Source organism: Lepisma saccharinum, chromosome 17 (genome assembly GCF_977018435.1).
Source record: "Lepisma saccharinum chromosome 17, izLepSacc3.1, whole genome shotgun sequence".
In the NCBI taxonomy this organism is placed as follows: Eukaryota; Metazoa; Arthropoda; class Insecta; order Zygentoma; family Lepismatidae; genus Lepisma; species Lepisma saccharinum.
In genome coordinates, this window is record NC_139245.1 from 45,929,761 (window position 1) to 45,941,779 (window position 12,019).

Sequence of the window (12,019 nt, forward strand, 5' to 3'; positions counted from 1 at the left end):
AGCAGGCTAAAATTGTGTTGTTACTACAGAAGATTTAAGAACGTAGTTGGTGTGTTTTAGAATATCATTACACTCAGATTTTGGTGAACGTGTTGGTATGTTTTATCATTCCAGTGATGAGGCAACATTCCACGTTGGTGGAAAAGTGAACAGACATAATGTAAGGATTTGGGTGAGTGAGAATCCACATGCAATTTTGGAAGTTGAAAGAGACTCCCCTAAAGTGAATGTCTTTTGTGCCGTATCAAAACGTCAAGTCTATGGCCCATTTTTCTTTCGAGAGGCCACTGTGAAAGGTCCAGCTTATCTTGACATGGTTATTTCCACAATTGGAAGAAAATAAAGGCAATGAATTTATTTTCAACAAGATGGAGCACCTCCTCACTGGCATTTACATATTCGGAAACATCTGAATGAGCGGCTTCCAGGAAGATGGATTGGATGTGCCGGAAATGATGATAATGTCTTCTACAATTGGCCGCCGAGGTCACCTGATTTGACGGTCTGTGACTTTTTTTATGGGGTTACGTAAAAGATTGTGTCTATGTACCCCCATTGCCTCAAAACCTGCAAGAACTGCAAATTCGCATCACTTCTGCAATCCAGTCCATCCCTGTGGGGCATGAATGGGAATATCGCCTTGATGTCTGCAGGGCCACTCGTGGGGGCCACATTCAATGTCTACGAGTTGTAAAATAAAATATTTGAGTTTTTCTTTCAAATGTCACGAATTTCATTTAAATACAATTATCCAAAGCGACGTAATACCACTTTAAAGTATGACAGTATATTTATGGACACGCTGTATACTGAACAAAACGAGGTATCATTTGTACCTCTAACTTTCTTAGTCCCGGAAATATAAAATTTCATTTAAAAGCATACAAAATTTCAAATTTCCCACTGAAAACATGCTCGGCATTAGTGCAAATACCTGGAAAATCAGCCTCGGCATCTAAGGGTTAAAGGTTCACATAACAACTTTTTACAGGTGTAAAATAATATATGGTTATTTATACAGTCAACTCTCGAATCAACGACCTTTCACAGTTCCCGGGAAAAGGGTCGTTATTTCGAAGGGGTCGTTATTGGAATTTGCCCCAATTTTCTGCTTAAACGGAGCTCAAACAGACACAAAGATGCATAGGAGATGGTAACACCATTTATCCTGATAGTTATACAACCTGTTATGCACAGGATGCGTGTTGTGAGAAGGAAAATAGAACATGAAAACGTTTTCACAAAAAATAATGTTACTTTCTTTCAATTGTGCACAGTCGTTGCTTTTCCAGGAAATTCTTACAATTATAGTTCATGAGAAAGCCGTTTGCACCGAGACCTATGGAAAGGAAAACAATCTCTCGCTTATTGCAAGCGAAACTCGAAGAATCTTGACACCAGTTACACTGGCGCCAGCAAAAGTCGGGAGATAATCGGGCAGAATGAATGTTGGATTTTATACGTGTCTAGTGGAGCATTGTCTGTTACAAGATTAACTGGTAAGATTAGATCTCTCGGGAGAAACAACACAACCTTTCTAGGCACGAGACAAAAAAAAAGGCGGGGCTGTAATTTTCGTTCTGGTTCGGCTGTGTAAAATACATCGCAAAAAAAACACCGTTTTCTTTGCTTCAACCAACTCCATTCACCCTCCCCCCTTCCCCATTCAAGGGAGCAGTCCAAACTCCTTCTTTGACTTGCATTGTAATCCAGTGTGAAAAAGGAAACGCGCAACTTGCGATTTGTCTTCACCCAATGCGTATTCTAGGACACGTCATTAAACAGTGTGCCAGTCGAAAGTCATTTAGGTTTGGAATTGAATTTCACTTTAAACTGTACATTTAGTCCCGATTAGCCCATCAGCATAAAATGAACTGAAAACAAGCTTTATGAAACTGCGCACTTTTACATGTCAAAATGGTAGATCGTTATTTACTCTCACGTTAATCGATGATTTAATGTTGGATTTAGGAGTATTCCCGATGTCAAACACCCACTCCTCCAAAAGTTTTCCCCTTGAATAATGTCTTTCTAATCGATCTCAGCGACCATTCCTACATTGAGCACTTTTTTTTCTTCACATGAATGGTTCTGAAGAAAAGCGGATGTGAATTAAATTTACAGTTTTGCTTATCAGAAGGCGCAGAACATGAAGTTGTTTTAACTTTTGTTTTCCTTTCTGGAGAGGAGGTTCAAAACAATAACATTTTTCTTCGCGCTGGATGAGTCATTGCTGTTATCGGCAAGCAAGAGCTTTGCCGACGCTAGACAAAACACTAGCGCCAGCTGCATCGTAAAAACAAGGAGACCGGCTGGAAGTTCGAGCAACAGGTGGCGGATGAGAAAAGTCCCAACATTTTAAAGATAACGCAACTGTCGAAGACGGAACTTTTAACAGTAGTGTAAAGAAGAAAGAAATGTCCCTTGCTTTACGTTTTACCATGCAACAGACAATAATACGGGTAATATTTCCTATGCAGACAACAGCATAAAAAAAGACCTGAATTCTGCAATTATCAACATTGCCGTGCACACCAGTGGCGGAGAATAAGCTGGGAAAAGGGGGGAGGTGCCGTGCACACCAGTGGCGGAGAATAAGCTGGGAAAAGGGGGGAGGTGCCGTGCACACCAGTGGCGGAGAATAAGCTGGAAAAAGGGGGGGAGGGTTAATTTTTTTATTCGGTTTTTGTTCGTTTTCAAGAATATATCCAGAACTGGTTGCCCCATTTTAGACGTCAAAGGAAGAGGGATGGGTCCACTTCCACCCTCGCCTGTAATCAGCCCGTGTGCGCACAGGAGCAAGAAAATCGCCCCTCCCCCCTTTGCTGACAGGAAAAAGGGGAGAAGTCAGTCAGCCAACGGAACACTTTTTTGGCAGATAGCAGATATTACGACACAATTAGGAAAACGTATGAAGTGGGGAAACGGGAGTTATGATGCACGTAAGATCGAAGTAAACTTTTGTGGAAACCTGGATGACAACGCATTAAGCGGGTTGACGATCTTTAGTTCGCCTATGTGGCTTTGATTATCTCTAACAGTTTCGCTTTTTTATGAAGTGTTGCAGGGAACAAAGAACACATTTTCAAATTGGTCTACTTACGCAAGTGAGTATGTATTCTTATGTGAACGACGTTTCGGAAGCTTTACTGCTTCCTTCCTCAGGTTGTCGTTTTCGGCTCGGAATATCAAGCCATGTCAGAGAAGTGTCATGTAAGGATACTGGGTAAAAGGTTTGGGTTAAAAACACTTCATAGTGCATATAATAAACAGTGGGCATAGAATAATAAAAAGAGAGGTTATCAAAAAAAGCAATAGTAAATTGGATAGGAACGTGTACGAAACGGCATTCATATGCGCGGGACACAGAAATAAACTGAACCGGGACGAGGGCAATTTAGATGACGTATGGATTAGCTTTTTTAAAAAGTGGGACAATTTGAATAATAAAAGGGCCCCGATGGGCTTCCATGTCACGTCGGAGGTAAGGAAAGCAGCCGAGGTGGAACGGGAATTCTCCTTGGATTGGTGACGAGGGGAAGAAAAAGAGAGGGGAGGGATCTCTCGTGGGAGGGGAAGTACCACTCCGCTGCGCGGCGCCATCTGCCCGCTCGCTTCACCTTGACAGGGAGTTTAGGCTCTCAACGGCCACTCCAGTTTACCGTAGCGGTGGTTTTAACATGTTTTATTGTGAGTTTTAAGGGGTTTTTAGCAAAGTGGTTTTAATTCTGTAAAGGTCAAGCACTATGAAGTGTTTTTAACCCAAACCTTTTACCCAGTATCCTTACATGACACTTCTCTGACATGGCTTGATATTCCGAGCCGAAAACGACAACCTGAGGAAGGAAGCAGTAAAGCTTCCGAAACGTCGTTCACATAAGAATACATACTCACTTGCGTAAGTAGACCAATTTGAATACTCTAACGTATTTTTGTTTATTGATAGTGAGTAACACGCACGTAACCAATATGCTAAGAACACATTTTGAATGAAAGCGGTTACCGGAAGTTGTCGGCTACAAGGCCGAAAGTTGCTCACTCACGGGAACCTGCTGAACTCTAGGTCAGAGCTGGACAGATGGGCCAGACTTCCAGGCGCCACGCATCTGTATTTTCGAACATTCCTGCGATCTTATCTCTCAAGGTGGTGTATTTATCGATGAAAGAGCTTGACCTGCCATACACATTGGCAACGACTGCAAGTCCAGCAGTCATTTCGGGCTGCTCCCCCCCTCCTCACCTGCGAGTTTTCAGGAGCTCTTAGGACAAGGAAACAAGTCAAGGTCGATTTAAAATAACATCCAAGCACATTCGATCTTCCCTTCTTGCGTATCCAAGAGAAAGCATGGCAAAACAAGCCTGGCACGTTGGGTAGCGGCCGTCGGGTGCGGGGTAACATTGGTGCGCTTGAGGGAGGGGGGCAGAGGTCAAGTGCTATTGGATATCACTCAAGCATGGTGTGGTGGTGTCTATTTTTAGTTCAGACCCAATTGTGAGCAGTAGAGCGCTCCTGAAGGGAATGATTGGGGAAAAAAACGCATTTTTCGGCCGATTTCCTTCAATTTTTCAACTTTTTTCCAAAATTTTCAACTTTTTTCTAAATTTTTCACTGTTCCCGGGAAAAGGGTCGTTACTTCGAGGGGGTCGTTATACCCGGGGTCATAGAATCGAGAGTTGACTGTATGTGGATTTCATTATATTTTTCATGGGACATTTCCTGGTTTCCCAGAACATTCTCAAGCATAGATAACCACACACACAACCTTATGTAGAAGGGTGCAGAGTAACTTCCAAGTGTAGTGACTGGTCATGTAAGGTTGTGTTATCTTCGTTTGAGAAAGTTCTGTTAAACAGGATGAAACATCCCATGAAAAATAAAAACACTTGTAATAAAAGTATATTATTTTGAAGCTAGATTTAAGATTAGTAGTACACACGCACATTTTACCATTAGTACTGCAAACGCAAACAAATTTTATTATTATATTTCATGAGAATATACCTTTAATATAACTGACATATATTTGTAAAGATAAATTTCACTTTTAACTTCCTGACAATTTATTCCATATGAATGAAATTTTACAGGAGTAGGATACATGTTTTGTTATTATTATTCTGCCTATCGGCAATACTATCTCCTTACTGAAGATAGGAAGTACTTTGTTCTTCAGAATTGCAAAATAAAAACATTACTCTCTCACACACGGACACACACAAAATTTACTTTCTTCACTTTTGCTACATTTGATTAATCGTCTTACCTCTGTGTAATTAATCGGTATGAAAAACTTCTCTCAATGGACAATTTTATAAAAATCCAGTAAGGAAGATTAAATGATATTTCACTGTACAGATCCTTCACTCGTATTTGTCAGTGTGAACAGAACTGTATGGATACAATTAAAAAACTTATATTCAGTCACGCTCTCAAGGCTGCAAATTCATCTTTGCTGCTTCTTGTCTGATGACACTTATGAGATCCTGATTTACCAGGAATATAAAACGAAGACCAGAAATCTGGAAAAAAAAGGGGGGGAAAAGAATTAAAATAAGTATCTTTCCAGTAAATAACATGGCAACACTGTTCTTGCTGCAACATCATTTGGAGAGTCAATGGTTGCAAAGAAGCTTTCCTTTGGATGACACAAGGTTAGGGCATTCAAATCCCATTGCTCCTGTTATTTGGCTTTTTAGACTCAAAACGTGCTATATTTTGTTTCACCAAATTATTGTCCTCAAAATGCTGGGTTATGGCATAAACATAGGTAGAAACATCCAAGAAAGAATACCCAGGTTGATCGGTTATATCCAACTGATATGTAAACTGTATTTGCCCTATGAAAAGCTGTGCCGCCACCACCAGTTGTGTTCTATTGGAGCACCATCATTATGGACTATCGTCGGACATCGTAATTTCCCGTTGGAGCACATGCATAGGAATTCCATCCAATTTCTCCAGTGAGGGTGCAGGTGTGGCGATATTGTACATGTCGTTTTAACAGTCAAAACACGTAGAAATCCATTGGATTGGCATCAGGGCTTTTGACAGGAATGTCATGAAAGGGAATATCACGGATTGGTGTTTCCTGCTCCATGTCCTGATAAAATCTGAGGGATGATCTAGCGGTGTGGCTGGACGCTTTGTCCATGTGGATCTGCGCCTGCTTCTTGTTGGCTCTGTACAAACCAAGGATGTTTGTCCGATAGATTGGGGCCATAATGGATCCCTGGAAGTACGCAGCATTCACCATTACGTATCTGCAACTTCCCCTTGTAACCAAATCATTTTGTGTATATACGTCGCTGACTGTGGACTGTGCTACATTGAACCTCTGGGCTATGCCATGTTGGGGGTGGTGGATTCTCCTGGACTGCAGTTTGCCAAATTCCACAAAGCACCTCAGGTAACACTTTTGCTGGCAACCTCGAACGGGCCCCTTTTGTTGACAAATGTTTCTGCATGAGCACCATTTGTGTTTGCCTGTACACAATATCTTTAGCTGTGGTCACTCCGATGGTTAAACTATTTTCCCGACACTGTTTCAATATTTGGTTGTACAAAAAATATGCGTAGAAAAGAGCCATGATATACCCTTCCCAATAACGGTTAACTTTCGGCGGCATTGCTAGCATGAACATCGACACTCCGGCAACTGCAAGCTCAGACACAACACTGCTTTCAAGGTTCTGGCGCAACTACATATGTGGCAGCAGCATTTCCAAATCAGTCAGATATAGCCCGATCAGCCTGCTGTATATTAGCATTTAAAAGGAGCAAAGAATCACCAGACTCTGTGGTCTCCCATGACCAGGAGGGAGGGAGGAAGGGAAATATGCAAGTGATATCTAGTGAAAGATTCTGAAATGAAGGAAAAAAAGTAGTCATATATACCTTCATATACGTGGACTGTTATAAAATTTGTTGAATGCAACACACCAGCCTCTTGTGAATGGTAAAAGTCAGTCGTTTTTATGTCCACTTTGCACTCAGACAAAACTAAACTTGGGTGCAATGTGACTCCATCAGGATTGATTGAATTAATTAATTGAGTTTGTGTTTTAAGTCCACTTTATGCACAGTAAGGCTAATTGGGACTGGACCTACAGTTTAAAGTGGGATCTGAACTACTATGTGCCTCCAGCAGGTATCGAACCCAGGACCCCTTGATTACAAGGCGACGATGCTACAACTGCGTGACTCCATCAGGAATTGAACCTGAAGTGCCTTGATTGCATGGCAAGGGCATTAACAGGGTGACCACTCGAGATTCATGATAGATTTCAAGCATAATTCAGTTTTCAAGGCGAACCTTCCAAAAATTGAAGGGTACAAGCAGGTTTTATTCTCTACTTCAGCCATATGTATTACCGCTTCTCACCATCCTAATTCAATCATAGGGTATACATTTAAAATATTTAATTTAAGGTGCAAGTGTTTACATTTGCCACTTCACATACTCAGACTCGAAATACATGTACAAACAAAAGTCACAAATGTTACGGGATACACTAATCTACGGATAATTGTTGTTCAGAATTTCAAACTTCAAAATATGTTATCTTGTAATAATCTTCTGTCAGATTGTTACTGTCCTTTGCAGAACAATCTAAGTAAGTGGATTGACAGAATTCTGTTTTATTTTCCAAGCAGCTTTCTTTTTCTTCCTCGATAAAAATAAACGCTAAACTGTGAAAAACATGTTTCAACGCATTTATAAATACATTTATATTCAGTAGGATCTGGATTAACGAAAGTTGCAATTTTTCACGTCTACGGTGAAAAATTCATGCTTAATTCGTGAGTAGCCATCCTGATTAATCACTATGCTATCAGGGAGACCCATAGTAAGACACTACATTTATCAACATGTGGTGTAAGATACATCAACACTCATTTCAATACAAAAATAAATACAAGTATAAAACCTTGTAATGTTTGTATTGAAATACACAGTGTGGGAGTTTGAAATAGAGACTGATTTTTTTCCTTGTTACGTGGTGCCACTGTGCAAGCGTTCTGTGGTGCGAACAAGTGGTGCAGACCTTGGGTGACATTGCCACATGTGGCATTGTTGTGTGTGGGCACATGTCGTGAAAGTGCATCGTGATTTCAACATGGAACAAATAGCAAACATAATGTTTTGTGCGTGCCTGGGTAAAGCTGCTATGGGAACAATTCAAATGTTGCAGCCAAGTGTATGGCGACAATTGTTTATCCCGTACGCATGTATTTGAATGGCACAGGTGTTTCACATGAAGGATGGGAGTCAATTGAAGATAACGAGTATCTGGGTGCAGCAAGGATGGTGAGAACACCGGAATTGGTTGAGAAAATGAGGACAATCATTCCTAAAGACCGAAATTACAGACAAGAGTCTTACTGCTGCTGTATTTTACCTTGAGGTTATGAAAAGTTTAATGCAAAGAATAACAAATGTGATGCCCGAGTAACGTGATGATGGCAGCTGATGTCTGCTTCATGACAATGCCCAAGTCACAAGGCTGTGATTGAGAAGGACTTTTTGACCCAAAAGGAAATCCGTATATTGTTGCATCCTGCCTATTCACCAGATCTGGCCCCATGTGATTATTTTCTATTTCATAAACTAAAATCTGCACTCAAAGGTTCGTACTTTGATGATGTACCGACCATCAAGAAGGCTATGACAAGAATTTTAAACAGCATTACACAAAACGAACTCCAGCAATCCTTCCATGCACTGGTAGGCAGGGTGCAATGGTGTGTGGATACAGGAGGGTCCTACTTTGAATGATCCCAGGTAAGTAACTTTCTATGAACACTTGTTTATTTTTTACAGCACCAGTCTCAATTACAAATTGCCGCACTGTGCAAGTATTAGTGATAGTGACCAGCAATTTACATGATCAAGAAGAGTTAGTACAAATTCAACAAATCAGGTTTCTCTTCAGTAAAAAAAAAATACAAAAACAGTAAAAATAATGGATTGCAATAAATTAAAAAATAACTTTGATAATACGATATTTACCTCTACAACTGAATTATTATTCAATCGATACTTGTTTCCAGAAAGAATAGGTCTAGCATCAACATAAATAGGCCTCTTTCCCTCACTGGATATAAAGAAGTCTCCATTATTCCGCAGACGTATTGTTCCTTGCCGACGAGACACTTTCCACGCAGGACCCTCCAAGGATAGATCAACATCAACACTATGGTCACGTGTCGAACGACCTATCGTAATCTACAAATAATAGTAATAAAATAAAGATGAGAGAAATATCTAATTTAGGTTTCTGGTTGCTCTTGTTACAAATTCATTTCAGTTAAATTATTACAATTATTTACTTACACAGGGATGAAATTTGCATGTTAAGGAACACAATGTGTATTGCTAAATTATTAATACAGTATTCCTTTACATCCAAATGAATTGATATAACATAATGAAGCTTTCCTAGCCACGAATGATGAAAAGATTCCACAACTCACCTGGTTAATAGCCTGAGAAAGTCTTATCATGATATAACATATTAACAAAACTGCAATTACAGAAAAAAATATACGAAAATCTCACCATGTAAAAACAAATTACAGCACATGAAACACATGTCACATAAATACAGTGAATCTTCTGTATTTTTGTTATTTTACATATCTTTTCTGCCATGAAGGAGATGAGTGATGATTTGATGAAATTGATGAAGAGACACTCACAAATAATGGCCATGCCCAGGCTACTCAAACCTGGGAACTTCCATGACGAGGTCGGGCAAAGACTTAATGCACTCTCGAACAGAGCTGGCTGAAATAAGCATATGGTCTATGTTTTGCCAAATACTCTTGATATGGTAACAGCAATACTATTTACGATAATTATTTGCTTTATCTTATAAATTACAGAGCCACAGTGGTCTAGTCAGTAGGGTATTTGACTACCATGTGGGAGATCCAGGTTTCATTCCCAGAGTGAGTGATCTAAGGTTGGAATTTTTTATGGCCTTGTCCCTGCATAAAGTGGCTTTGGGGCTCATGCAGCCTCAAATCAATGGGTACCAGGGGGTAAAAGCAACCAGAGCATGGTGCTGACCACATAACCTCCAAAATGGCAGAGATCAAGAATATGTTACAGAGCTATATGCACGAGGAACTTTACCTTACTTTAGACCTCGTATTTTAGGTTTTTAACATATTTTTTTCCTTTACAGGTATGTAAGAAATAAGTTATGTCAGCGTATTGTTAAAAAATGCAACAACAACTGATGAAGTTTTATAGGGCCTAAAAAATTATTTTCCTTGTTAGAACCTATTTTAGGTTTATGAGCCTAAATCAAGTTTTAGGTTTTTATATATTTTTAAGGTTTTACAGAATTTTTATGTCACACAGAGGCATTTGCTTTGTTTGGTCACGAGACAAATTCAATGACGAACGTGTTTGAAACGTACTCTCTGTTGATTTCCCTTCCTCCAAGTCTATGGTGAATTTTCAAAATTCTAAACAAAGCAAAATGTCTGGTGCCACTGTTACCTGTGCAATCCAAAGTGGTTTGATCTGTGTGGTCTTGCTCATTTTCATGTCACTTTGGTACCTTGTGGCATTCACGCCTTGCAAACTAACATTTCAGCATTGAAGTTTGCACCACTGACTGATTATTTTCAGCATATAAGATGATCCTCACAGACAAAAGTGCAGAGTTTGACCATGGACAACATGAAAAAAGATTGTTGCCTAACTAATGAGTTGATGTGTTAAGTCCACTTTATGCACAGTAAGGCTAAGTGGGATCCGAACCACCATGTGCCTCCACCAGGTATTGAACCCGGGACCCCTGGATTGCAAGGCTACCACTGGTGATGCCATCAGGGAGGATACATTGTTGCCTAACTATACGACGAAGAGTGGATTTTAATAGCAAATTTCCAATGGTAAGTTCTGCCATCGCCATAGGGTTAGGCAACACACGCAACGTTATGCACGATAGTGCATATTTCAGGATATAGGTGTCCCATTTTCATTGCCGGTAACTATACCCAATCAGCATTCTTCAAGAATTTTGAACTATTTAAATTTTTTTTAACCTACTTCAGGATTTTTTTTTGCCTAACTAGATTTTTAGGACCTATTTTAGGGTTTTTAGAGCCTATTTTAGGAGCCAAAAAGCACACTTTTTAGAACCTAAAAATCCAAGGTCTATTTATAATTTACAGAGGTTACAGGCAGCAAATGATCAGGTGATTGTAACATTCTTTCTGTGGTTCATCACAATGAGGAGAATATTGTGATCACATGCCATTGATGAAGGGACCCTTACAAAGATGCACGATATACTCAGTCCAGGACTCCAATCTATAACTTTAGGTCAGTATGTGTATTGACCACTTAATATGCTCAGCCACTGAGGTGGCTGAAGTGTGTCATATACGAGTGAAGCTCAAAAGCTTGGAATATTCAATTCGTTAACCTCCCGAGAATGCTTTATAAATTGTTTGACATTTTTAACGAGAGATTTTTAACATCGAAGTCTTACGTTTTGCTCTGAAAACATTGAGCAAAATGAAAACTGGTAATAATCTTCATGAATACAATGCAGAAAAGTGTCCACGAAAGAAACTATAATGAAGAAAGGTGTTCATAAAATTATCTACAGGCCAATGATCCCTTCTTTCTAAAACAATATAGAAGACAAGGAACGTCCACAGTTAAGCATTCTTGGTTTGGTCTCCAAATCCATTTTTAAGGGTGTATAAATATATGAAATGGAGAGCTTTTCCAGTAAAAAATAGAATCAGCTTAAAATAAATATGCTTCTCCTGAAATTTGAACTTTTTTACTGATTTTTTGATATTTCTCTCCTTCGTTGCAGGGTAAAGCCAGATGTGTAATGATGACATAATACCACTGATTTTCCTAATGTTGTAAAATTGTTTGAATATCAAAAAGTATTTTTGTATTAGCATTCAAACGTTTGTCAATACATCTGAATATTTCACACTGATATGCCTACTGTACATGTATCACACAAATGAACCAAAATA

At 39.5% G+C, this 12,019-nt stretch overlaps 1 protein-coding gene across 1 annotated transcript in view; it reads right to left on the reverse strand.

Moving 5' to 3' along the window:
• Window positions 1-5,031: 5,031 nt before the first annotated feature.
• Rcd5 (microspherule protein Rcd5) overlaps window positions 5,032-12,019 on the reverse strand; it is a 65,356-nt gene continuing 58,368 nt past the window's right edge. The window contains exons 9-10 of the mRNA XM_083139405.1: window positions 9,012-9,227; window positions 5,032-5,520 (exon numbers count right to left, since the gene is read on the reverse strand). Coding sequence (XP_082995531.1) covers window positions 5,431-5,520; window positions 9,012-9,227 — 306 coding nt within the window. The 3' untranslated portion in view covers window positions 5,032-5,430. The remainder of the gene's footprint in view (window positions 5,521-9,011; window positions 9,228-12,019) is intronic.